The 24,569-nt window shown below is 40.6% G+C and overlaps 1 protein-coding gene across 5 annotated transcripts in view; it reads left to right on the plus strand.

Annotated features, from left to right (window-relative positions):
* CNKSR2 (connector enhancer of kinase suppressor of Ras 2) overlaps nucleotides 1-24,569 on the plus strand; it is a 465,074-nt gene that overhangs the window by 223,855 nt on the left and 216,650 nt on the right. For 3 of the 5 annotated variants that reach the window (XM_073616493.1, XM_073616494.1, XM_073616497.1), the window contains exons 10-11: nucleotides 4,103-4,249; nucleotides 6,183-6,227. The exons of the other annotated variants lie outside the window; for them this stretch is intronic. In XM_073616493.1, coding sequence (XP_073472594.1) covers nucleotides 4,103-4,249; nucleotides 6,183-6,227 — 192 coding nt within the window. The remainder of the gene's footprint in view (nucleotides 1-4,102; nucleotides 4,250-6,182; nucleotides 6,228-24,569) is intronic. 5 annotated transcript variants of the gene reach the window in all.

Genomic DNA, 24,569 nt, shown 5'->3' on the forward strand with positions numbered 1-24,569 from the left:
TCTGGTCAGAGCAGCAGCTTTCAGGGGATGTGATGGCTGAAAGACACACTCTGGTGTGGGTAGCAACAGGGGTCCATGAATGATAGAGGTCAGGGCCATGTAAATGAACCTGTAGAGCTGAGGGCAGAGTGGGTATTGTAGGAGTGGAGCTAGCAAATTCATTGCCAGTGGCTCCAGTACTAATCCAATGCCTGACTGAAGTTCTTGGGACACTGCAGGAGCTGGGGATAAGTCGGTATGGTGGATCAGAGCACCTGTGAGATTTGTGTAGTGAGGGGCCTGGGAACAGAGGTGGGATACTCGCCTAACAACTCTTGTGAGGGCTGAATTTCCTCAGAGGAGTTGGATGTGCCTCAGCATAGCCTTTTCCTAGAGTTCACGCTCCACACAGTCACCTCAGGTCTTGTAGCCAATCCTAAGGGAGCTACTTAACTTCCCTTTTAGGTTCACACCCACAGTGATGCCATGCTTCCAGTAGTCAAGGATCCCTTTCCCTAAAGGCGGTTCAAGGGGCCTTCACTGTCTGCTGTTGTCACTGTTGGGAAGTTAATCCTAAGCATTGGTGTACAACTGATAGAGAGTATATGTAGACAGAAAGTGGCTAAAAGAGGCTACAGAAGATTGGCAGCACTGAGATGCAAAAAAAAAAAAAAAAAAAAAAAGATTTTAAAAAGGTGAAAACTTTATTTTTTAATGGAAAAATTAAAACAATATTGCCATATACCGCCTGAAGTTCTTTGGAAAGCTGGCACTTCTAGGAGTGTCAGTATCCTTGGTTCCCCACAGCCTTCACTGGTTAGTTTTGCGACCTCGCATCACTGCAAAAGAAAGCAGTGATTGCCTGCAGCTCTCATTTGTTAGTCCTGCTTGGATAACTGCTGGAAAAAATTGGGTTCCCAACAGTTCTCGTTGGTTCCTCCTGCTAACGTACCATCACTGTAGGAAAAAGCAGTTGAAGCAGCAGATTTAAGGCAGAATATCGGTAAATGACGTTGCCGGACACAGGGCTCTAGTTCTCAGATTTATTCCACCCTTTTGGCCAAAAAAAGTGGGCACGCTTGACCGACTCGTGTCTATATGTCAAGTGTGTAAAATACAGCTCATACAGTGTACATATAATTTCAGCATATTGCGTCACAAGCGAACAGGCGGTACACTTCCATTATACAAAACATTTTAACCTTTTAAAAATCAACCTACGCATGCTAAATCAGACAGTTCTGCAAAACATTTTTAAACCTTATGCAAAACTTTTGTTTTCCTTGCACAAAAAGAGGAACTCAGCAGGTTTCTGTATGGGAGGGGGAGTGAGTATGTCCAGTGTGTCTTTAACCACAACCTGTCATAAGTAGTTTCAATCATGAAATACAAGAAATATGATTCTTAGCTGAAATTCTAAATCAGTCTCACTACACACATAACTATGATCATATAAACTGACCCTCGTTGCCACTTCACAGTAACATAAAGTCAGTAGGAGGAACTATTGAGAGCTTCAGAGGGATCAAAGTGATTGGCACTCCTGGAGGTGTCCCTATAGTAGTACTATTTGAGGTGATATTCAAAGTAATTGGAGCCGTGTCTAGCAACACGGCTAGCAGGAGAGGTAAGTACTTAGACTCTTCTTTATTAATATGGGCTGGATTAAATTATTTGGTGTGGCAAAGTCCTTTTTGGGTTTAGAGTACTTCTCTAAGACAGATGCTCAGCAACTGCATTTTGTATGAGCTTACTGCATGTCAGTAGTACTCCCAATATAAACGTCGCTAAAGCAAACCGAACAAAAATTATAATCAGAAGGTAACTTCAGTAAAAGTAGCCAACAAAACAATCTATATATAGAAAGCTAAAAGTGTATGAAAATCTTTCCTGTAAAATTTGAGCTTGAATGTGTAACTTTCCACCTCCAAAGCATTTCTTACTGGTTCTTTAATGTAACTAATGGCATTTTTTGATCAATGGGATGTATATTAAACGTTATCTGTCTGTATTTCTGAATCTAGTAATTATTTTTGAAGTGTGTTTTTTTTTTTTTTTTTTGTTATTTTGTGCATCCTTAAGATATGGGCCAAAAACACTATCAATGACCATAACCACACAAGGGTTGATTTACTAAAGACAAATAGGCTATGCCCTTTGCAATTTGCATTTTCTTCAGATCTTAGAGAATGTGGTGAAGCTTTGCAGAGTTCCATCATTCATTTATGTGTAAGCAAAAATGTGTTTTTTTTTTTTTTTTTATCACATTCACTAAGCTCTGGGCAAAACGAGTGCAACTGCACTTTAGTAAATCAGCTCCATGACATAGGCTGTGGGATGCAACACTTAAAGTGTTACTTAACCCAGGACCCTGCATTCACTATATCTGGTCTCCCACAGTACACAGATCATGGAAGTGCAATTATTTTAGTAAATATAAGCTGCTAAGTACCTTTTCTCATCAGCAGTATCTAGCAGTCTTGTGATTTTTATCACCATCTGGTTAAAGCTTGTAGGAGGAGTTATCGTTCTCCTCTGACTGTCCTATGAGGCTGCAGGACCCCTAACCCTCAGTCTGGACAGTGTTGATTGTCCCGGAGCTGATCACATGCACCTCCCAAGAAAAAAAAACGCTCTCGCAATACACACCAAACTGAGCATGTGCAGAGTGCCCCCAAGAGCTCTGTACTATCAGCAGATTGATTGGGGACAGTGGAAGAAGGGGAGGATCAGAAAAGATCAAACAGCCTTTTTACACAATGAGCAGAATTAATCCCTTAGGTTCCACAGTGAGTATAACAAACATGCTCTACTGCATATACAGACTGATTTTACTGCTGTGGGTTTAGTTGGAGGGAGCAAAGTATTTCTGTCTGGTAAGGCAGCTCACTGCTTCCTTATGTCTACTTTTATAAATGTATTTATTTTTATTAAAGGTTTTTTTTTTTTTTTTTTAAATCCCACAAATGGAGTTTGTGTGGACAAAAATATTACAAAAATATCTGCTTAATTTTTAATTCATATTGTATAGAAGCCATAGTGGCACAGTGGCGCAGTGGGCAGCACTCTCGCCTAGCAGTAAGAAGGGTCGCTGGTTCGAATCCCGACCACGACACTACCTGCCTGGAGTTTGCATGTTCTCCCTGTGTCTGCGTGGGTTTCCTCCGGGTACTCCGGTTTCCTCCCACACTCCAAAGACATGCTGGTAGGTTAATTGGATCCTGTCTAAATCGGCCCTAGTATAGGTATGAATGTGAGTTAGGGACCTTAGATTGTAAGCTCCTTGAGGGTATAGGGACTGATGTGAATGTATAATATATATATGTAAAGCGCTGCGTAAATTGACGGCGCTATATAAGTACCTGAAATAAATAATAAATAATAATAAAAGTTTTAGCATTTTCATAATGGAAAGAATAAGTGTTAAATATAAGTTTGTAGGGCTTTGTGTGGCCAATACACATGATATGAAGATGTTTTAACAAATGTCAACTGATAAATTCACATAGGGCAGCTTGTTGTCACAATAGGTTTCACTGTGGTCTTGCAGTGCTGAGCTTGCACCTAGGACACCATGTGAACTCCCTTTTTATCTTCTCCCCATGTTTGTTTTGGTCTCCACTGATGTGGCGTTTTCTTTTACCTCCAATTGGTAGATAAATTGGAGTCCACCCAAAACTTGTGTAAACTATGTATGTGCCTGCTTGATTGTTGGAAGCCTAAGACTGTAAGCTCTTTTTGGGCAAGGACTGATGTGAATGGTCTTCGAATAGCTAAAATTGCTGTGAAATATGTTTATTCTATATAAATATCTGTAAAAACCTAAAGCTTAAACAGAAGAGTATGCAGGATTTCTGCAGTGTTAAGACAAGTTGGTACTTAGAGAAGATTCAGGACACTTATGACAGGTAATAGTTAGCAGTCAACTGGTAAAACATTGGTAATTGTTAGCTTGTTGCATAAAGTTTTGGAAAACGATTAAGTTAGAATAATTGTATGTAATTGATTTTTTTATTGGTTAGATTTGCCACATATATCCATGTTGCTCTGTTATGTAATTGGGGATCATTGCGTTCTGACTTTTGTACCTCAATTATATTGTGATAATTTTGCTGGTTACCAGGTGGGGTGGCAGTTGAAAAATTTGGTGAATGCACTACGAGAGGACCCGAGTGGTGTTATCTTAACTTTGAAAAAGCGACCTCAGAGCATGCTTACCTCAGCACCAGCTTTACTGAAAAATATGAGATGGAAGCCCCTTGCTCTGCAGGTAATTAAGCTTAATCATAAGTCATTCGCCATCATTTTAGCCATAGATGAAAATTACTATAATGCTTTAAAGGGAAGCTATACTCTAAATATAAGTGGGGATTGAAAATGACTTGGCTGTAGCATGCAGAAATTATGTCTAATTTAGTTTATCAGAAGATTAGAGTCTTTTAGCTTTGCACTTCCATTTTACTTTAACCAAGGGATGGCATTGTGTGGTTCTCTTGGCTCCTAAAGCTTGGTGGAGTCTAAGGACAACTGGGAAATACTGGTCAGCAGCCCTGCAATGAACAAATGCTGATATTGCCCACTATAATGTCCTGTTCTTCTCTGTGGCACAGAAGCAATGAAAAGCCACCATAATATTAAAGACCAGTAATCCAAAATGACCATTGTTTTCCATAGACATTTCCTTACACCTGGCCAACTTCCTATTGAACTTTATAGGCAGCCTCTGGTGAAGCTCGTTTAGCCTAAAATGACTTTTGTAGGATAAAAAAAAAAAAAAACTTTCTAGCTGTCTCAATGTTTACCCTTACGCAAGTGTGAGAATCTGTGATCTTCACACCTGCTGAGCTACATTGATTTTGACAGCTGGCAGCAGCTGTTGGAGCACCTCTATTTATCTCCATGATGAACAGCGATTGCTACGGGGCATATGCAATACTGTTACAAGCCCACACATCAGCAGACTAAGAATGCAGCTGTATGTATTTTTAGTCCATTGATGTGTAGGCTTGTGCTGCTGACAGCAGGTGTGAAGATCACAGATCGTCATTCATGTTAAGTATCTAAAGACAATTTGTATGTTTTATTGGTTTTTGGATAGAGTACAGAAAGTTTAGAACCCCTGTCAGCTTGTTATTGCTTTCTGTTTTCCCACTGGGGAGATTTACAATCTCTATTTGACCTAGTGACCATTGTCACCAGGACTGAAACGGAGCAAAAACCTAAAATTGTCACTGTGCAAGAATTGCCTAAGAGGAGAATTCCCTTATTTTGGAGAGATCTCCTGTTGCTTCCTTTTGTGTCTCAAGACTGGAAGTTGGGGAAGGTATCAGCAATGTGGCACAGACTTCAAACAAAAAATGTGTTAACCATTGCCAACTTTATTAAAAAAAAAGATCTACTTTGAAAGTTTATAATACAGCTGTGAGAATTTTGTTACTGTATAGCCTTGAAATAACTATTTTTGATGCATTTTTGTTTTACTGGTCCTTTTAAGCTATACCTGATTTCCATATAGATTTTGAAAACCATACGATAAAGGTTAACTCAAAATGGAAGCCTGCTAGTTTCAGTAGCTGTATAAATCCTCTTTACTATGCATATATCAGCCTATAAAAGACCTATTTGAATGGAATGCTCCCCTCTTAATTTAGTGTATGTCGATATCCTTTAAAGTACATCATTCAAACAGCTTACATTGGGTCCAAGGCTTGCCTTTTGTTGTGAAGTAAATGTGCTATTGTTCATTGCTTGGCCTCTTTTGGATTCATTCTGCTTTAATCAGCCAGCAAATTGTAACTGTTTCCGAAAAAAAAGTCATGATTGCAGATTGAATAGGAAATGAGCATGTTTATGTGCCTGCATCAGAAAAAGCCATTGCTGTACAATTGTAGGCCAGAGAATGGGATCCAGTGTGTTGAGCCTTGTCATCATATTTTTTAGATGGGGTCCCGACACAGAATTGTACAGCACTGCTGTAGAGCAGTCTGTTATAAATGATATCGTGCCTGTTTGGGTAATTTATGGCATGCCCAGCCAATAGTTAGAGCGCTGCTGATTTAAAGGCCCTCATTAAAAACCGCTGCCATTCCGTAATAAATCCACCTTCTCACTACTTGTTAGTTTAATGTAATGGCTAAATCTTCTGCTGCATATTTTATTGACATTAAAATTGAATGATAATGAGTGTCGTCTTATTTTTTTAGTGGTATGATGATGAAATGAAAACTTATTCCTGGACACGTATATCAGTAAGCAATTTTAAGTTACTAGATTTTTAGATTTTTTTTTTTTTTCCAAAAGAGGGGTTGGGGCTATTTTTTTAATCAGTCTTGGGCATCAAACAAATAAGGTAATTTAATTATAATTATTAACTTAAAACAAGTACCAACCCCTAGCAGCTCGGGGAGTTTGGAGGAAAATAAACCATTTTATGTGGGTTGCTAGTTGTGATGCTGTAGATTAGTTTGTAGGGCAAAACTGTTGTTAATCTAAATATAGCTTGTTAGCACACCTTGAGCTGCCCATAGATGGAGTGAAATGTGGCCAGTTTGGCAGGAACCGGCGGAATTTTGATCCTTCTTTGGCCATTTCCGCTCCACATAAGTCAATCTAATGATCAACTTCTGTTGAACAGGACTGTTGAAAAAACTTTTTTGATCAGCAGCAGCAGCTACTGCTGATCAGTGTATTCTGACAAAGGAGTACAATGGCACAGCAGGGAGGACTCCTCCATCCACCTGGCATGCGTGAATGAGGGAATCCATTAAAAAAAAAAGTGGCATCTATGGTAAGGCTTAATATATTCACATTTTGTCACCTTTATTATTTCCTAATTATGCACATTTCAGAGTGCATATCTTCTGACACATATATATTTAAAAGCATCATCGTATTTCAGGAACCTTGATAGAAGTATTTTTTTCCAAGATCACTTCAGGGGCCTATGTTGACGGGTCTTTGTCCATGTTAGAACTGCTTCTCTCTCCATAGAAGTTTATAGTAATGCAAAGGCAGCCTGAAACATTAGGTCAACTGCTGGTCAAATGCATTTGTCAATGAATTCGAAACGATCCGAGAGTGATGTAAAAAAGCAAACCTCTGTAAAATCAAGCTGTGTATTGATTATAGCCCAAAGCCCATCATTCCAGATCCTCATTGTAATGTTAAGTTCAAGTACAAATACGTATAGCGGAGAGAGCCCACCAAATGGCCAGCCAATTGGTGGATTCCTTTCTTAAATTTTTTTTTTTTTTTTTCTGCAATATTATTATTCTATTGCTTAAAGTAGATGTCTTTATTTAAACCTAATTATGTTAAAGGCAGGACTGGATTTTGGTGTTGGTCACAACAGGCCTGTATCTCTATATTCTTGTATAGTTACTGGCCACACATCTCTTCACTTTTAGGGGACGCATACTCTTCTTGTATAAGCTTAAATGGCCGTTCACACCAGAATGTGGCTTCCATGCATGTTTCGCACACGGCGTTCAAAGCGCATTGCAGTTGAGATCTGCAGTCGGTGTCAGTTAATGACACCACAAACACAAGTTGCATTTTCCTGCACCAGATCACTTCGGAAGTACCATGCAACCTGCATTTGGTGCAGTCCAGTGTGATTAAGCCTGTTCAAAATGAATTAGCTCAAATCGCACTGCATATGAATCACATGGTGTAAACCGACTCTCAGGTTTAGAACACAAGGAAATGTTTTGTATAAAAAAGGTGATTGTAGTAGAGGGATGTTGAGCACTAAAGACTGCGCCCTTACAGGCTTTGAAGAAAAATCAGCCCAAAGGAAAAAAATTATTTGCATGCACTTGAAATGTTTGTATTGTCTTTGTGAGGAGATGGAAACACAAAATGCTGATCAGTAAAAAAAAAAAAAAAAAAGTCCAAGTGGTCCACTATATTTACACCCCTAATGTATTTAAAGTGGTGGTACACCTCTGAAATGAAAAATGAGCTAAGCATATCCTTCTATAGTGTACTATCTCAATCTATAGCACCTAGTGAATCCTGGCTGCTCTCTTCTTAGTCTGCATGATTTACTTCTGACAGTTTCTATGCTGTCGTCAAGCAATCCAGGAGGATAGTCCCACCCCCACTCCAGCACACCACAGGCGACTGACAGCCTAAGCTGTGATAATTTCCCTATGAGACTGTGTAGAGGGGGTTCCATTCTCTTCACTCAGGTCTCAGATTACACTCGGCTCTCCTCTCTGTGCTGTGCATAGTGTGACATCAGATCCCTGCCCCCTGTATCCTGAAGCTAGGAGATGCTTTAACTGTATATTTTTAACAGCTGTTGAGTAGAATGGGCTGCAAATAAACAGGTACAGCTTATTTAGGAGGATTTGTTTTATCTCTGTGTATCTCCTGAGGCTAGTCACGTCAGTAGGTATATGTAAGGGTTTAAAACCACTTTAAAGTGGTTCTAAAGGCAGAAGGTTTTTTTTCTTCAATGCATTTTATGCATTAAGTTAAAGAAAAACCTTCTGTGTGCAGCTCCCAGCCCCCTTCTTATACATACTGATGTCAATCCAGCGCTGCTCTCTCTCTCCCGCCTCACTGGCTCAGATGCTGCAGCAGGATCCATTGGTTCCTGCTGCTGACAATCACAGCTAGTGGGGATAGAGTAGGAGCGGGGCTGAGTCACACTATTTGTTTGAATGAACACACCGAGTGAGGCTTGGGAGGAAGCCTGCATGAGTGTCCCCATAGCAAGCTGCTTGCTATAGGGGCACTCCCCAGGGGAATCCAGGAGCGCCAGCAGGGAACACGAAAAGAGGAGGAGCTCAGGGTGCTGGAGGGTGACCTGAGAAGAGGAAAACCATTGCACAGAGCAGGTAAGTCTAACACGTTTTTATTTTTCTAAAAAAATTTGTTTTCCTTTACAATCACTTTAACCACTTGCCATTTGGCTCACGCCGATATACGTCGGCAGAAGGGCACGTACAGGCAGATTAAAGTACCTGTACGTTGCCCTTTAAGAAGCGATTTGCATGGACCCAATGTCCGCGGGGATACCCACGATCATCTCACAGAGAGGAAGAATGGGGAAATGCTAATGTAAACAAGCATTTCCCCGTTCTGCCTAGTGACAGGACACTGATCACAGCTCCCTGTATTTAGGAGCGGTGATCAGTGTCGTGTCACACATAGCCACTCCCCCCCACAGTTAGAATCACTCCCTAGGACACACTTAACCCCTACACTGCCCCCTAGTGGTTAACCCCTTCACTGCCAGCCACATTTACACAGCAATCAATGCATTTTTAATTGCACTGATCGCTGTATAAATGTGATTGGTCCCAAAATCGCGCCAAAAATGTCCAATCTGTCTGCCATAATGTCGCAGTCACAGTAAAAATCACTGATCGCCGCCATTACTAGTAAAAAAAAAAAATTATGTATAAAAATATCCCCTATTTTGTAGACGCTATAACTTTTTGCGCAAACCAAACAAATGCATATTGCGATTTTTTTTTTTTTTTTTTTTTTACCAAAAATAAGTAGAAGAATACGTATAGGCCTAAACTGAGGGAAAAAATTTTTTTTTTATATATTTTAGTAAGTAAAGTAAAAAAAAATGCGTTTTTTTTCAAAATTGTCGCTGTTTTTTTGTTTATAGGGCAAAAAATAAAAACCGCAGAGGTGATCAAATACCACCAAAAGAAAGCTCTATTTGTGGGGAAAAAGGGATGTCAATTTTGTTTGGGAACCACGTCGCACGACCGCGCAATTGTCAGTTAAAGCGACGCAGTGCCGAATCGCAAAAAGTGCTCTGGTCTTTGGGCAGCCAAATGGTCCGGGGCTTAAGTGGTTAAAGGTTTCATGTTCTTTTTTGATACGTTTATCCCTCAGACTCTGAATCATTGTCATTGCTAGTCTCTTGACTCACTCTTTCTTAAGATAATTGTTAAAACAATAGACTCTATGTACAAAATAAATTAAGCTCTTCAAATTCTTCAGAATTGCTTGCAAACTGAGTTTGTATGTTTATTTGCTACAACATTGCAAATTATATAGCATGTATAAAAGAAGTGTAAAGTGGAACATTTACTGGCTGTGTTTCATTGCATCAGCTGCAGGGTAAGGCTTACAGTTAGCCGTCTGATACAATCAGTGATTTTTCTACCTTCTACTTCCTTTTACAGTGCTGCCTCTTGCTTATATCTTCATTATACTTGTCATGTAGACTGCGGTGTATGGCCATTTATATCAACAGAGAGCAGTCACAGTGTGCTTAGTACTATAAACCTTGTTTACAAATCAGATGTTATTATACTGGTGATATACTGGTAATAGCAAGGCAGCAAAGTGATCAATCTAAATCTCCTTTTATTATATGTTTGCGCTCGATCTGTGGATCAAATTTTCTTATCTCACCTCACCTGCTTTGTCAGGGAATGTGTAGTTGAGGCACTATCCATATTCACAGGCCGGTCTTTTAGCAGTCCACTAATTATGCATTTTTGGCTTGCCAAGTGCACATAATAAGCTGAATGGTATGAAGAAGAAAAGTAGGCAGACGGTTCCCAGCATCTCTCATCTTAGAGGGTTTTCAATTCTTCCTGTGATCATAAGTATAAGGTCTTCACTCGACCTGGCTAAGAATATCAGGATAAGCTGACCATATGTTTGTGGCCAGCTTCAGAATCCTCTGTTTTTGGCTTGTCAGTTTCTTCTCCAAAGGTGTCTTTTCCTCTTCTTCTTTTTTGCTAATTGATGCATTATGCTCAATTAATACCATTTTTCTAGACACTAAAAAGAGGATTTTTCTGAATCGCATGTCCATGTTTCAGAGGTGCATGCTGGAAGCCAGGAAACCAGAAAACGCACCAAAAACATTAAAAACACATTGAAAACGAACACCAGATTTTTCAGCGCACCAGTGCAAATGCAGTCTTATGCCGCTTACACACGAGCGGAATTTCCGTCAGAAAAATCTTGGATGGTTTTTCCGACTGAATTCCGCTCAAGCTTGGCTTGCATACACATGGTCGCACAAAAGCTTGCTGAACTTTCGACCATCAAGGACGCGGTGACGTACAACCCTATGACAAGCCGAGAAAATGAAGTTCAATGCTTCTGAACACGCGTGGAATTGTTTCCGAGCATGCGTAGGAATTTTGCGCATCGGAATTTGTACAGAAGATCGGAATTTCAGATCGGAACTTTTTACGACCGAAAAATTGAGAACATGCTCTCAATCTTTTGCTGGCTGGAATTCCGCCAGCAAAAGTCCGATGGAGCATACACGGGGTCGCATTTTCGGACCAAAAGCTCTCATCGGACTTTTGCTTGCGGAATTTCCGCTCGTGTGTACGGGGCATTAGTGTACCAAATGCTTTTTTGTGTTTCACTTTCATGTTTTTGTTTTCTTGGCACAGTTTAAAACCAATATATCTGTCCAAGATTTCATTGAAACCACTTAATGACCAGGCCTATTTTTTACACTTGTTGTTTACATGTAAAAATCTATTTTTTTTTGCTAGAAAATTACTTAGAACCCCCAACCATATATATATATATATATTTATTATTTTTTCAGACACCCTAGAGAATAAAATGGCAGTTGTTGCAATTATTTGTCACACCTTATTTGCGCAGCGGTCTTTTTTGCACGTTTTTTCATTAAGAAAATAAGACAACAGTAAAGTTAGCCCATTTTTTTTTTATATTGTAAAAAGATAATGTTACGCTGAGTAAACTGATACCCAACATGTCATGCTTCAAAATTGCGCCCGCTCGTGGAATGGCAACAACCTTTGGCACTTAAAAATCTCCATAGGCGACGTTTAAAAATGTCTACAGGTGATCAGTTTTGAGTTAGAGGATGTCTTTTATTAGATTTATTGCTCTTGCTCTAATGATCACGGTGATACCTCACATGTGTGTGTTGAAGATCATTTACATATATGCGGGCGTGACTTGCGTATGTATTCGCTTCTGCGCGTGAGCATGGCGGGACGGGTCACTTTAAATTTATTTATTTATTTATTTTTTTCTTATTTATTGTACTTTTTTTAAATTTATTTTTCTTTTTTTTTACACTGTCCTTTTAAAAAAAACTGGTATTGGATCACTTTTATTCCTATTACAAGAATGTAAACATCCCTTGTAATAGAAAAAAAACATGACATGACCTCAGATCTCATATTTGCACGTAAATGTAATAAAAAATAAAATAAAATGCCTGTCTTTTTTTTATTGAAAAAAAAAAAATTGTTCCTTTTAAGGCCGTTGGGCGGAAGTGACGTTTGACATCGCTTTCATCATCCAATGGTATGGAGTCGAGTGGGGGCCGTCATTCCCTCGCTCGACTTCCAGCCTCTCAGGGGAAAACATTGGATCGTCTCTGCCGCTACCGTCGGCTCCGACCCGGATGCGACAGGATGCACCACTCTTGCTGCCGATAAAAGTGATCCTGCGGCGAATCTGCCACAAAGACCACTTTTATCTTAAAGTTGACCACCTGCTGTTTAAAAAAAATACCAGGGTTATGGCAGTTATCTGCTTCCATAACCCCGGTATTTAACATCAAAGTACCAACATATATATACCTATCTACGTAGATATATTCAATTCTGAGTGCAAAGACCTGTTAGAAAATATGACATGGCAGAACCAATGGCCAAACAATTTCTAAAAATTACACTCATTTGAGGCAATGACCTACCTAATGATTCTCAGTGAAGTACAGGAAAAAAAGAATAGTACATTCATGTAGTTTGTCCTTGAGTTAAGGTAGTAAAGCATCAACAAAGATGTCACTGACATTACTATGACACTTCACTATTATCCCTACTCATGTTGTTTTTTTTTTCTTTTTATTTGCAATTAAGAAGCCTTTGGAAATTAGCCTTGTTTTGCTTTTTGAAACCATGCATGCAGGATAGCCAGGTTTACATCTGTACTCTTATCACTGCTAAAATTATATTTAACGGTGGCTGATCTTTAATGAGGTTAGGGTATTTCAAATTTTACTTACATCTTTACATTTGCTGTACCTTGCCATTTTTTGTCTTGGCTATTTTTAATAGGGGGCCACTGTTGGGTACAAAATAACACTGGCTCAGCACACACTGGACTTCTTATGCAATTTATGTTCTTGACTCTGCTCTATGCTTGTTTGTTTCATTGATTGTCTTGCTGATTGCTGCTGACCTAGACTCTTAGGTGTTCTAAATGTATCCTACATTGGCAGTGCTTAATCATTTCCAAGGCAGAATGTTAATTTTTAGCTTCATTAAAGCATACTATATCAGCAGTTAGCTGCTCTCTGACACTGGAAGTTACCACTGCCCAATTCACTGGGATGGTGCCAGCCCCGGGTCAGATACTTCTCTTGCTACAAAGGAATCCCCTGTACCTTCCCTGCTTCCAGTGGGTGCCTGTAGTGCTGGAGCCTGACTCAGCTGTGTTTTAATAGTAGCCCCTCAAGCAGGATAGCTTAATTTGGAACATAATGCTGTTATTTTTTTAATGTTCAAAAAAATGAGCAACAAGAATAAAGTAGAAGTCTTCTTTTTTGGGAAAGTCTGGTCTAAATTTGTCTAAGCTTAAACCTGCTCCCACTCCCATTCTAAGCCTTATACTTGTCCCTCCCCCCTCTCTTTGCCACTATACTAACTAGCCTGTAAATAAAATGTGTGTATACTTGCCTAATCTAAGGGCACACCCGTCCAGTCACATGATCTCCAGAGCAACCACCTTCAGGGAGGAGGAGAGAGCATAGATAACAGCTGCAGAGTCTGGGTGGCGATGTCATTCAGACTTACTATAGGGTATCTGTTGGCTGTCCCACCTCTCCCCTGAAGCTGGTGCTGGGAGCAGATCATGCGACCAGACTGGTTTAATGTTAGGTTAGGTAAATATAAACATCTTTCCTTTGCAGGGTAGTTGGTATAGGGCTTGGGATGGGGGTGGGAGCAGGTTTAAGCTTAGACCGGACTTCTGCTTTAGGACTTTAATGTTGCTGTCATTAATCTTAATTTGATTTTGTATTCTAGAGTAATATAGACAGTTTAGCAGTAGGTATGAGACTTTGGGTTTATCACTACCATGAGTTTGAGATTTGCAGTCCTGGTGTAGATTTTTTGTGTAGATTCACCTAGGAGACTTTTTTAAAAACTTTAATTCACTGTATGGTCATTAAACTATGCCCAGCAGGCTTAGAAGAGCTGATACGGCTGGGTATACATTATACAATTTTTTAAATTCAATTTCCTTTAGCTTTACTGTCAACTATGTAGTGCAAGGGCCTGCCTGACTGCATACAAGTTTAAAGTGTTTAGATTTTACCTCAATTATATGGTTTTGGTAAATCTAAAGGAAAAGTGTATTAAAAAATATATATAATGTATACATTTGCCTTAAGGTAAGCATGGTGAAAAGAGCTTTAGAATTAGTTAGGAAACAGGTCAGCTGTCACGTTTACCTACTGTCCTGTCCATAGCAAGCTTTTTTGCAGCAGCAGCAAGGCTTTTGTATGAAGAGGTAGTATTTGGAGGTTTTCATTTATTTTGGTTTTTATTCCTGCATGTTAAAAGGGCCTTTATTGAATGTTACACTTTTTTCTTGGTATTTTGTTTCAGGGATGGCATTTTGGGGGTTTTGTAAATGTAATTTTATGTTGCTAGGCCCTTGTTTTGAATTTAGGTTGCTCAAAGTAGAACATTTACTAGTTACTGAGTATCAGTTAAACATGCCGCCTCAGCGTTTAAAAACCGCAGCCTGTGCTCATTGTCTCTAGTACAGTGGTCATCAACCCTGTCCTCAGGGCCCACTAACAGGCCAGGTTTTATGTATTACCTTGGAGAGATGCAGACTAGAATACTGCAATCACTGAGCAGCAAATGATATCACCTGGGATGTATTTCAGTTATCTTGCAAACCTGGCATGTTTGTGGGCCCTGAGGACAGGGTTGATGACCATTGCTCTAGTATATTTGGGCATAGCCTTTCATTTAAAATGCTCCTGCTGCTGCCAAGTTTACAGTACTATTTCATCTTGATTTTTGTAGTAAAACACCTGCCTGTGCTTTTTGTCTCGTGTACATTTTAACCTATTATCACTTGGTCTGCAGTTGGCCAATTTTACACTGCTGTATCATCTGTGGTGGTCTTGGCCTCCCCGGGCACAGCTGATGTTATGTTCAGGGTGGCGCTAATGACATCACTAATGTTGGCTATCCAGGTTTTGCCACGCTGCAATTGTCAGCAACCACAGCTTCTCCCACTGCCACCTGCCCTGTTACTCAAGAGCCGGGGAAGCTTCTGCTAGGCTCCTTCTCGGCTCTGACATCTCTTATGACTAGGGATGGTCCCGATATTCAAATCAAGTGTAATTTCGACTCGAACATCGCGTGTTCGCCTGTTCGCGGGTGAACCAAACACATGGGACATTCGTGGCAAATTCGAGAGCCGCGCAGTGCATTATGGGGCACTGCACGGAGCTCGAATTTGCCGCGAATGTCCCATATGTTTGGTTTGTCCGCGAACAGACGAACACCCAATGTTCGAGTCGAAATTACACTGATGGGACATTCGCGGCAAATTCGAGTGCCACGTAGTGCCCCATAATGCACTGTGTGTTTGCAGTGCTTTATGGGGCATTGACAGCTGCCGATTTGCCAAAGATTGCACCTGACCTGCATGCTTTGGCCAATCACAGCGTGATCTGCTGTGAGAGCCATGAGGTGGCTTTGGCTAATCATGGCTCAGGGGGCTAAGTCCACGCCCCACAGTATATAAGGCTGCTTACACGGCGGCCGTATGTAGTGTGATAACACGGCAATTGCGAGAACCTGAGCTAGATCAGGCAGGTTAGTTTGTGGCGTGCAGGCAGTTTAGTGTGTGTGCATATATGTATGTATGTGTGTGTATGTATGTATGTGTGTATATATGTATGTATATATATATATATATATATATATATATATATATATATATATATATATATATATATATATATATATATATATATATATATATATATATATATATATATATATATATATATTGCAGTGCAGAGTGTATTGAAGTGGTTAAGGGGAACCCTGTGACTGAATTAAGAAAAAAAATGGCATGGGCCCCCCCAAAATATATGCCAGGCCCTTTGGGTCTGTTATAAATTTTAAGGGGAACTACACGCCAACATTTTTAAAAAATTGGCGTGGGGTCTCCCCCTAAATCTGTATCAGACCCTTATCTGAGCAAGCAGCTTGGCAGGCCAGGAAAGGGGGGATGAGCGAGCGCCCCCTCCCCCCTCCTAAACCATACCAGGCCGCTTGCCCTTAACATGGGGAGGCTGCTTTGGGGTGTTGATGGGGACAAGAGCCTCTTCCCGACAACTCTAGCCATTGGTTGTCGGGGTCTGCGGGCGGGGGGGCTTATGAGAATCTGGAAGCCCCCAGATCCCCCCCATGTGAATGGGTATCTGGTACATTGTGCCCCTACCCATTCACCAAAAAAAGTGTCAAGAAGTAAAAACCACAACAGACAGTTTTTGACAATTCATTTATTAAAAAAGTAGAAAGACCTAGTGTCCCGTGATGTTCATCCATCTTCAATCACGCCGCCCGACGGACCCGAAAAATAGAAAAAAATTAAAAAGCTCTGCCTCGATGGGAGGCCTTCCGGGGACTGCTGTTATATAGGCAAGGGCGGGGCCACCTGGTGACGTAACAAGTGACCCTGCCTCCTTCTGACTTCATTTGATGTCAGGCGGGGTCATCCAGTTACATCAGCGGGTGGCCCGCCCTTGCCTATATAACAGCTTTCGCCTATATAACAGCTGTCAATGCCAAAAGGCAGCAGTTCCTGGGAGGAGGTGAAGTTCTTTCGTTTTTTTTTTTCTATTTTTCGGGTCCATCAGGCAGCGTGATTGATGATGAATGTACATCGTGGGACACCTTTTATTTAAAAAGAAAAAAAAAAAAAAAAATTGTGAAAAACTGTCTATTGTGGTTTTTACTTTTCTACACTTTTTTGGTGAATGGGTAGGGGTACAGTATACCCGATACCCATTCACATAGGGGGTGTGGGATCTGGGGGCCCCCTTGTTAAAGGGGGCTTCCAGATTGTGATAAGCCCCCCCACCTGCAGACCCCGACAACCAATGGCCAGGGTTGTCGGGAAGAGGCTCTTGCCCCATCAACATGGGGAAAAGGCTGCATGCTCGGATAAGGGTCTGGTATGGATTTGGAGGGAACCCACGCCAATTTTATAAAAAATTTTGGCGTGAAGTTCCTTTTAAAATCCATACCAGACTAGGGGAACGGGACCCACACAGATATATATTTTTTTTCCTTGATTTTTCATCTATATATACATTAAAGCCGCAAGCAAGTTTGAATTACATTTTTTCCTTTTATAAATATAATTTTGCTGCGGCACTGTTCTACACATTGCATAGATGCACCACTTTACAGGCAGACTAAGGGGACCCCCAGGCATGATATTTAAAGGAATATTTCATTTTTATTGCTTAACTTTAAGCATTATTAAAATCACTGCTCCTGAAATGGTTGTTTTAAAAACTTTTTTTGCATTGATACATGTCCCCTAGGGCATTACCCGGGTCCCCATACACTTTTTATGGCAATAACTTGCATATAAGCCTTTAAAATGAGCACTTTTGATTTTTCATGTTCGTGTCCCTTGGAATTGAATAGGGTTTGCATGTTCGCTAGAACTTTTTGCCTGTTTGCATGCTCTGGTGCGAACCAAACGGGGGGCGTTCGGCCCATCCCTACTTATGACAGATCATGAGGAGCCTGGGCGTCAGAACATCTCCCCTGCTGCATCGAGCTACGTTGCATCTGAGGTCTGTGTTGGGAGTTGGGAGAAGAGATTTGAGGGATAGAAAAAAAAAAAAGCATTAATGGTGGCATTTGTACAGGAAGGGAGATATGGGGGGGCTGGGAGGGGAAGAGGATTTATACTAGGAAGGGTGCTGGGGGACTTGTTTTAGAAGAGGAAGACAATCCTATCAAGGATGAAGATTTGGGGGGAGGAAATCTGCATTCTGTACGTAGAATTCACCTGAACCCTGAACCCTGCACTCTGTACATAGCACCCCATGAACCCTGCACTTTATACATAGCACCCTCCTGAACCCTGCACGTAGCACCCATCTGAACCCTGAACCCTGCACGCTGTAAGTAGCACCCACCTGAACCCTGCACTCTGTGCATATCACCCCCTGAATCCTGCACTCTGTGCTTGGCACCCCCTGAACCATGCACTCCGTGCATAGCACTTCCTTAACTCTGCACTCTGTATGTAGCACCCTCCTGTACCCTGCACTTTTAGGACCCTCCCATACCCATTTGCTGCAGCATGTGCAATTCCACACCAAGAGAAGGTGGTGGGGAGTGGTTGCAGTCCTGCACCTAATGCCTGAGAAAAATGCCCTGTGAGTACCGTTTCATATTTTGTTGCCATGTTGTGCCATATTGGGTACTATATTCTATTGAAACGCTGCCCCTGAAATTTTTAGAGCGTGTCGTAGACACTTACTAATCAGTCTCCTATTCATGGACAACTTGCAACAGATTAATGAACTATCGGTAAGATATTTTATGAATTTGTTGCAGCCTGAATGTTAGTGTTGCACATATAAACTAAATGTTTTGCATTTGTTGGATATGGCAAGAAAACTGATGCATGGCTTTCTTGAATTTGGCGTAGGACTTCTTTCTAATATGGCCGTAACCTCCGTAAAAGAGTTGCCAATGTTTTATTAAATTGCCTCCTGTGTGTCCACGATAGACACATTGTACAGTGGATTATACTACATTGTGGGCTATGTGTAGTATTGCAGTGGTTAATCTGTGTTGTGACAGGAACATTTTATAAATGGCTTATAAGCAAGGTCTTTTTACCCTATAGTATTGCTCTTTGTACTGTCATATCCATATATTTTATTATAAAGCACTGTGTGTATTGTGCCACACTTTACAATATAGTGTTATATCAATGCCTGCATAATAATTTGGCTTATTGCTCTGTAATAAAGGAAAATGGAGGCGCTGTGCTTGGGAGGCGGGAAAATGTTTGGCGGTGCTTAAAAGGCAGGACAGGGGGAGTACTGGCCAACTGAAACAAAAAAGCCCTGCCACCAGGCAGTAGTATTTCAGGACTGGATATACAGAATTACAAATCCTTTAGCAGGTAAAACAGCTCTTCTATGTGTATTTCATCTGTATATTTAGTATTTTTCCTGGAGTTTATTTTTAAGGTATAGAGATGATGTAGTGCCTTTTTGGGCATGGTCTTGTACGCAATAGCCCATGATTGTTGTTTCAGGCCCATATGGCTATATAGAGTATTAATATTTACCCATAACACACCTGAAGGATAGTATCTGCCTCCTTGCCACTATTTCATGTTTTTACAAATGCAGTAAGTACAATGAAAATAAAATCAATAGTCAATTATATTAACGTTCCGTTGACATGTATGATCCAAAATGTTGTTTGCCATGATATTTTAAAATCGTATTGTGTGTAAATGTCCTATACAGGTATTTATAGCTAAAGTAGGAAGCCTGTTTGAACGATTTGGTGTATAAGAGGAAATCCAGGTTTCTCTTCTCTTGACCTTGAGCTTAATTCTTCCATTTTTGTAATCGATCACGCAATAATGCAGTTCATTCACATGGCAGCAGGTTTCTTTAATTAATCAACATAAGATGGAAAAGGGCAGGTAGTGTATGCTGTGGTTTCATAAGAGCGTCAGATATCTTATTCAATTCTGATTATACATTTTTAGGCTTACGTTGAAAACATTTGTCCAACAATTGCACGTTCGACTTCATACAATTGTAAGTTTGTTTATAGGATTACAGCTGTGTAATAGTAAGTACTCTTTTTAGTTAGCGTTTGTCAGGATAAATTAGGAAACTATATTTGACTTATTGATAAAGTGGCAAGCTTTGGGGCTGCCATCTTCATATCTACCTATAAGAAACCTGTACTGACAGAAATGCTTAGGCTATCATTATTCAAAGTTCTTCCTACTACTGGTTGCCTGGCTGTCTTTGGCTTTGGCATTTACATTAATGTTAATATACCATCGCAAACATACTGTACATCAGGTGAAGTCAAAGTGAATTTTTAATCTGTGACAGATGTAAAGAAAGTCCATTGAGTAATATCCAAAGAAATGTGATTGTTTAGATGAATAACCACCTGGTGCACCTCCACCGTGATAATAAACAGCATTTGAGGTTACCAAATCTCTAGACTCTACAGCATAGGAATCTAGACAAGCATTTAAATAATGATCCAGCACTCAAGGCGAATCCCTTAGTGGTTAGTCCAGGAAGGTAACATGGCTGGTCAAACAAACCCCTGGTGTTCCTCAGACGTGATCAATAAGGAAGAAAAAGTCCACATAGTGTATAACCATAAAAACTTTTATTTTGAGAAACAAAGCTTACTAAACACCTACAGCAATCTAGTGAATAGTCAGCGGATAAAATGGTAGTTCCCAGGATAAAAACAACTTGTATACAAGCTCAGTTGGCATGGACGTAATCTATGTCTGAACTAACCACGCCAATTGAGCTTGTATACAAGTCATTTTTATCCTGGGAACTACCATTTTTACCGCTGACTATTCACTGGATTGCTGTAAGTGTTTAGTAACCTTTTCTCAAAATAAAAGTTTTATGGTTTTACACTATGTGGACTCCTTTTTCTTCCTTATTGGTCATGTCTGAGGAACACCTGGGGTTTGTTTGGCCAGCCATATTACTTTCCTTACCGGTCTAACCACTGAGGGATTTGCCTTGAGTGCTGGATCATTTATTTAAACACTTGTCTAGACTCCTGTAGCGTGGAGTTTAGAGATCTGGTAAGCTCACATCCTGTTTATTATCACGGTGGAGGTGCACCAGGTAGATATCCAAAGAAATGTGATCGTTTTGATGAATATTACTTCAATGGACTTTCTTTTCATCTGTCACTATGCACTTTAGGTTGCATTCACACCTGAGCATTTTCAGCTCGTAAAATGCCCAAAAAAAGGCATGAAAAACCCCCAACAAGCAAAATCCCATTAATTTCAATGGTACCTGTTCACATCTGAACATTTTGTCACCTGAAGCAAAACTCCTGAAAAATGCCTTAAGCTCAAAAAAGAACATGAGCTTCTTCGGGGCAGATTACAGGCGTTTTTCTGCTTTTTACATTGGTGACCTGTACAAAATCGCGGTAAACACGTATGACTTTTAAACACTCAGGTGTGAATGCAGCCTTATGCCCCGTACACACGGTCGGACTTTGTTCGGACATTCCGCCAACAAAATCCTAGGATTTTTTCCGACGGATGTTGGCTCAAACTTGTCTTGCATACACACGGTCACACAAAGTTGTCGGAAAATCCGATCGTTCTGAACGCGGTGACGTAAAACACGTACGTCGGGACTATAAACGGGGCAGTGGCCAATAGCTTTCATCTCTTTATTTATTCTGAGAATGCGTGGCACTTTGTCCGTCGGATTTGTGTACACACGATCGGAATTTCCAACAACGGATTTTGTTGTCGGAAAAGTTTATCTCCTGCTCTCCAACTTTGTGTGTCGGAAAATCCAATGGAAAATGTCCGATGGAGCCCACACACGGTCGGAATTTCCGACAACACGCTCCGATCGGACATTTTCCATCGTGTGTACGGGGTATTAGTGTTCAAGCACAACAGTATATGGACTTTTTTTAATAATTTACTTTGAACTTCATTTATTTAGCGCTGCAATTTTTATTGTGTATGTTTTTGCACAATTGGTTCTGTTGTGATATTGCAAGCAGCTTTATTTCACTTAGGCTATTATCACCTGAGTAGTAATATTTTTTATTTTTTTGCAGTTTTTAATCTGTACTATTTCTTTTGACAATCAAACATTTTTTTTAGGAGAGGCAAGGAAAAGTAGTTTGTATATTACTAAAAAATTGGTAAATGTTCTTGGAATGAGCAAGTGGGTGGGTGGGTCTCAACATTTCTTTAACTAATAGGTCAATGACTCTCTGAATAATGAAGTAAGGGGTTGTATGCATGGGTTTTTTTGCATCAAAATTGCTTTTCCTTCCATACAAATTTCTAAAAAAAAAGCAGCTTAAAGAAGAAGTATCCTCACATAAAAAAAAAAAAGTAAAATTTCCCAAGGAATCAAATGCATGTAGCACCTGGTCCCATTCTGATCTGTGGCCCCACTACTGAGCTAGCATTGTGAACACTGCGCCCCCACCTCACCCCATCGCTGTCTGACCATACTGCTAGTAAGGAGATGAATATTTAATTAGAGTTTGACAGCACTTATCTCTAGCACCAGGTGCAGGCCTGATGAAAGTGCCATCATTCAGCATAGCAACAGGAGGGGTAGGCTCCAACAACAAATCAGCTGGCTGCTAGTAAAAATTTAGTTGCCTGGACATGCCTCCAAGATTTTCCACCACAGTCGTAGATGTTTACTAGCAGCTGGCTGATCACACAGTCCTGTCAGTGCTTACTGTGCCTGAATAGTTTGCATAGCTTTCCTGAAGCGCATTCAGGCAACTGAGGAGGAAAGTAAATACAAATTATCTAGACAGTCAGTGCTGAGAAAGCAGGTTGTCACACAACTACTGTGGTGGTGGATGCTGTGCTCTGCTGTAGCTCCTTCATAGGAAAGCCCATAAACTGGGTTACAGCCTGGGGTGGCGTTGCCTCACAGAAATAAAAAGTACTATTCTGTACTCCTACTCCTGGACCTCTCTGCTGCCTTTGATACGGTTGACCACCCTCTCCTCCTCAAAAAACGACATGCCTTTGGTCTCCGTGACTGTACACATCGCTGGTTCTCTTCCTACTTATCCAACCGCACCTTTAGCATTTCTTACAACTCTACTTCCTCCTCTCCTCTTCCTTTCTCTGTTTGGGTCCCCCAGGGTTCTGTTCTTGGACCTCTCCTATTTTCAATCTACACCACCTCCCTGGGTCAACTGATAGCCTCCCATGGCTTCCAATACCACCTCTACGCGGACGACACCCAAATCTATTTCTCTACCCCTCAGCTCACTCCCTCTGTCTCCTCACGTATCACTAATTTACTATCAGATATATCAGTCTGTATGTCACACCACTTCCTCAAACTCAATCTATCCAAAACCGAACTTATAATATTTCCTCCCCCATATGCCCCTTCCCCTGATCTCTCTGTCAAAATCGATGGCACTACTATAAGCCCATCCCCACATGCCAAGGTTCTAGGTGTAGTCCTAGACTCTGAACTCTCCTTCAAGCAACACATCCAATCACTGTCCAAATCCTGCCGCCTCAACTTCCGAAACATCTCCAAAATACGCCCTTTTCTAACCAATGACACAACAAAGCTCTTAATTCACTCGCTGGTCATCTCTCGCCTCGACTACTGCAACTCCCTTCTCATTGGCTTACCTCTACATAGTCTATCACCTCTTCAATCCATAATGAATGCCGCTTCCCGACTCATCCACCTTACCAATCGCTATGTGTCTGCCACTCCTCTCTGTCAAGCCCTCCACTGGCTTCTGCTCGGCCAAAGAATTAAATTCAAAATTCTAACAACTACGTACAAAGCCATCCACAATTTTGCCCCCAGCTACATCACTAGCTTAGTCTCTAAATACCAACCTACTCGTTCTCTTTGTTCCTCTCAAGACCACCTGCTCTCTAGCTCCCCCGTCACCTCCTCCCACGCTCGCCTCCAGGACTTTTCCAAAGCCTCTCCAATCCTATGGAATGCCCTACCCAAATCTGTCCGCTTATGTCCTACTCTATTAGCTTTTAGACGATCCCTGAAAACCTTTCTCTTCAGAGAAGCCTACCCTACCCACACCTAACAACTGTATTTTCATTTTTCCATCAGCTCATCCCCCACAGTTATTACCTTTTGTTTCTACTTGACCCTCCCTTCTAGATTGTAATCTCTAACGAGCAGGGCCTTCTGATCCCTCCTGTATTGATTTGTATTGTAAGTGTACTGTCTGCCCTCATGTTGTAAAGCGCTGTGCAAACTGTTGGTGCTATATAAATCCTGTATAATAATAATAATAAAATGTAATTTTAATGCATAAGGGACCAAGGATCAGAATGGGATCAAGTGCTGCAATTGCTTGGGAGACTTAACTAAGATTTTTTTTCAAATGTGATGGCTTCTTCAATGCAGATTAGAGGGCTGTCAAGTGCAGGTCAGAAGCATATGTGAAGGAACTCTGAAGCATCTCAAAGCAATTTTTCTATTTACACAAGCCCTCAAGATGAAAGGCCTGAGGTTTGAACATACAAAAACATGCCATAATGGATACATGCTATATTTATATGTTAATAGGTTCACTTAAAGACTTAAAAGTAATCTGTAATTTGGTATTACTTTAGGCACAAAAAGGTGTTCCTACAGGCTCCCAGGCCCTGGGCCATGGGGCTATTTTATTAAGAGATCCTGTTTTAAACTCTGGGACACAAAATATAATGTTGCAGCAATTGAGAATAGGATCTAAATACTATGCATCCAGGAACACCACATGGTAGCAAATATAGCTAGTTTAATTTAATTTTTAATT

Source organism: Aquarana catesbeiana, linkage group LG02 (genome assembly GCF_042186555.1).
Source record: "Aquarana catesbeiana isolate 2022-GZ linkage group LG02, ASM4218655v1, whole genome shotgun sequence".
In the NCBI taxonomy this organism is placed as follows: domain Eukaryota; kingdom Metazoa; phylum Chordata; class Amphibia; order Anura; family Ranidae; genus Aquarana; species Aquarana catesbeiana.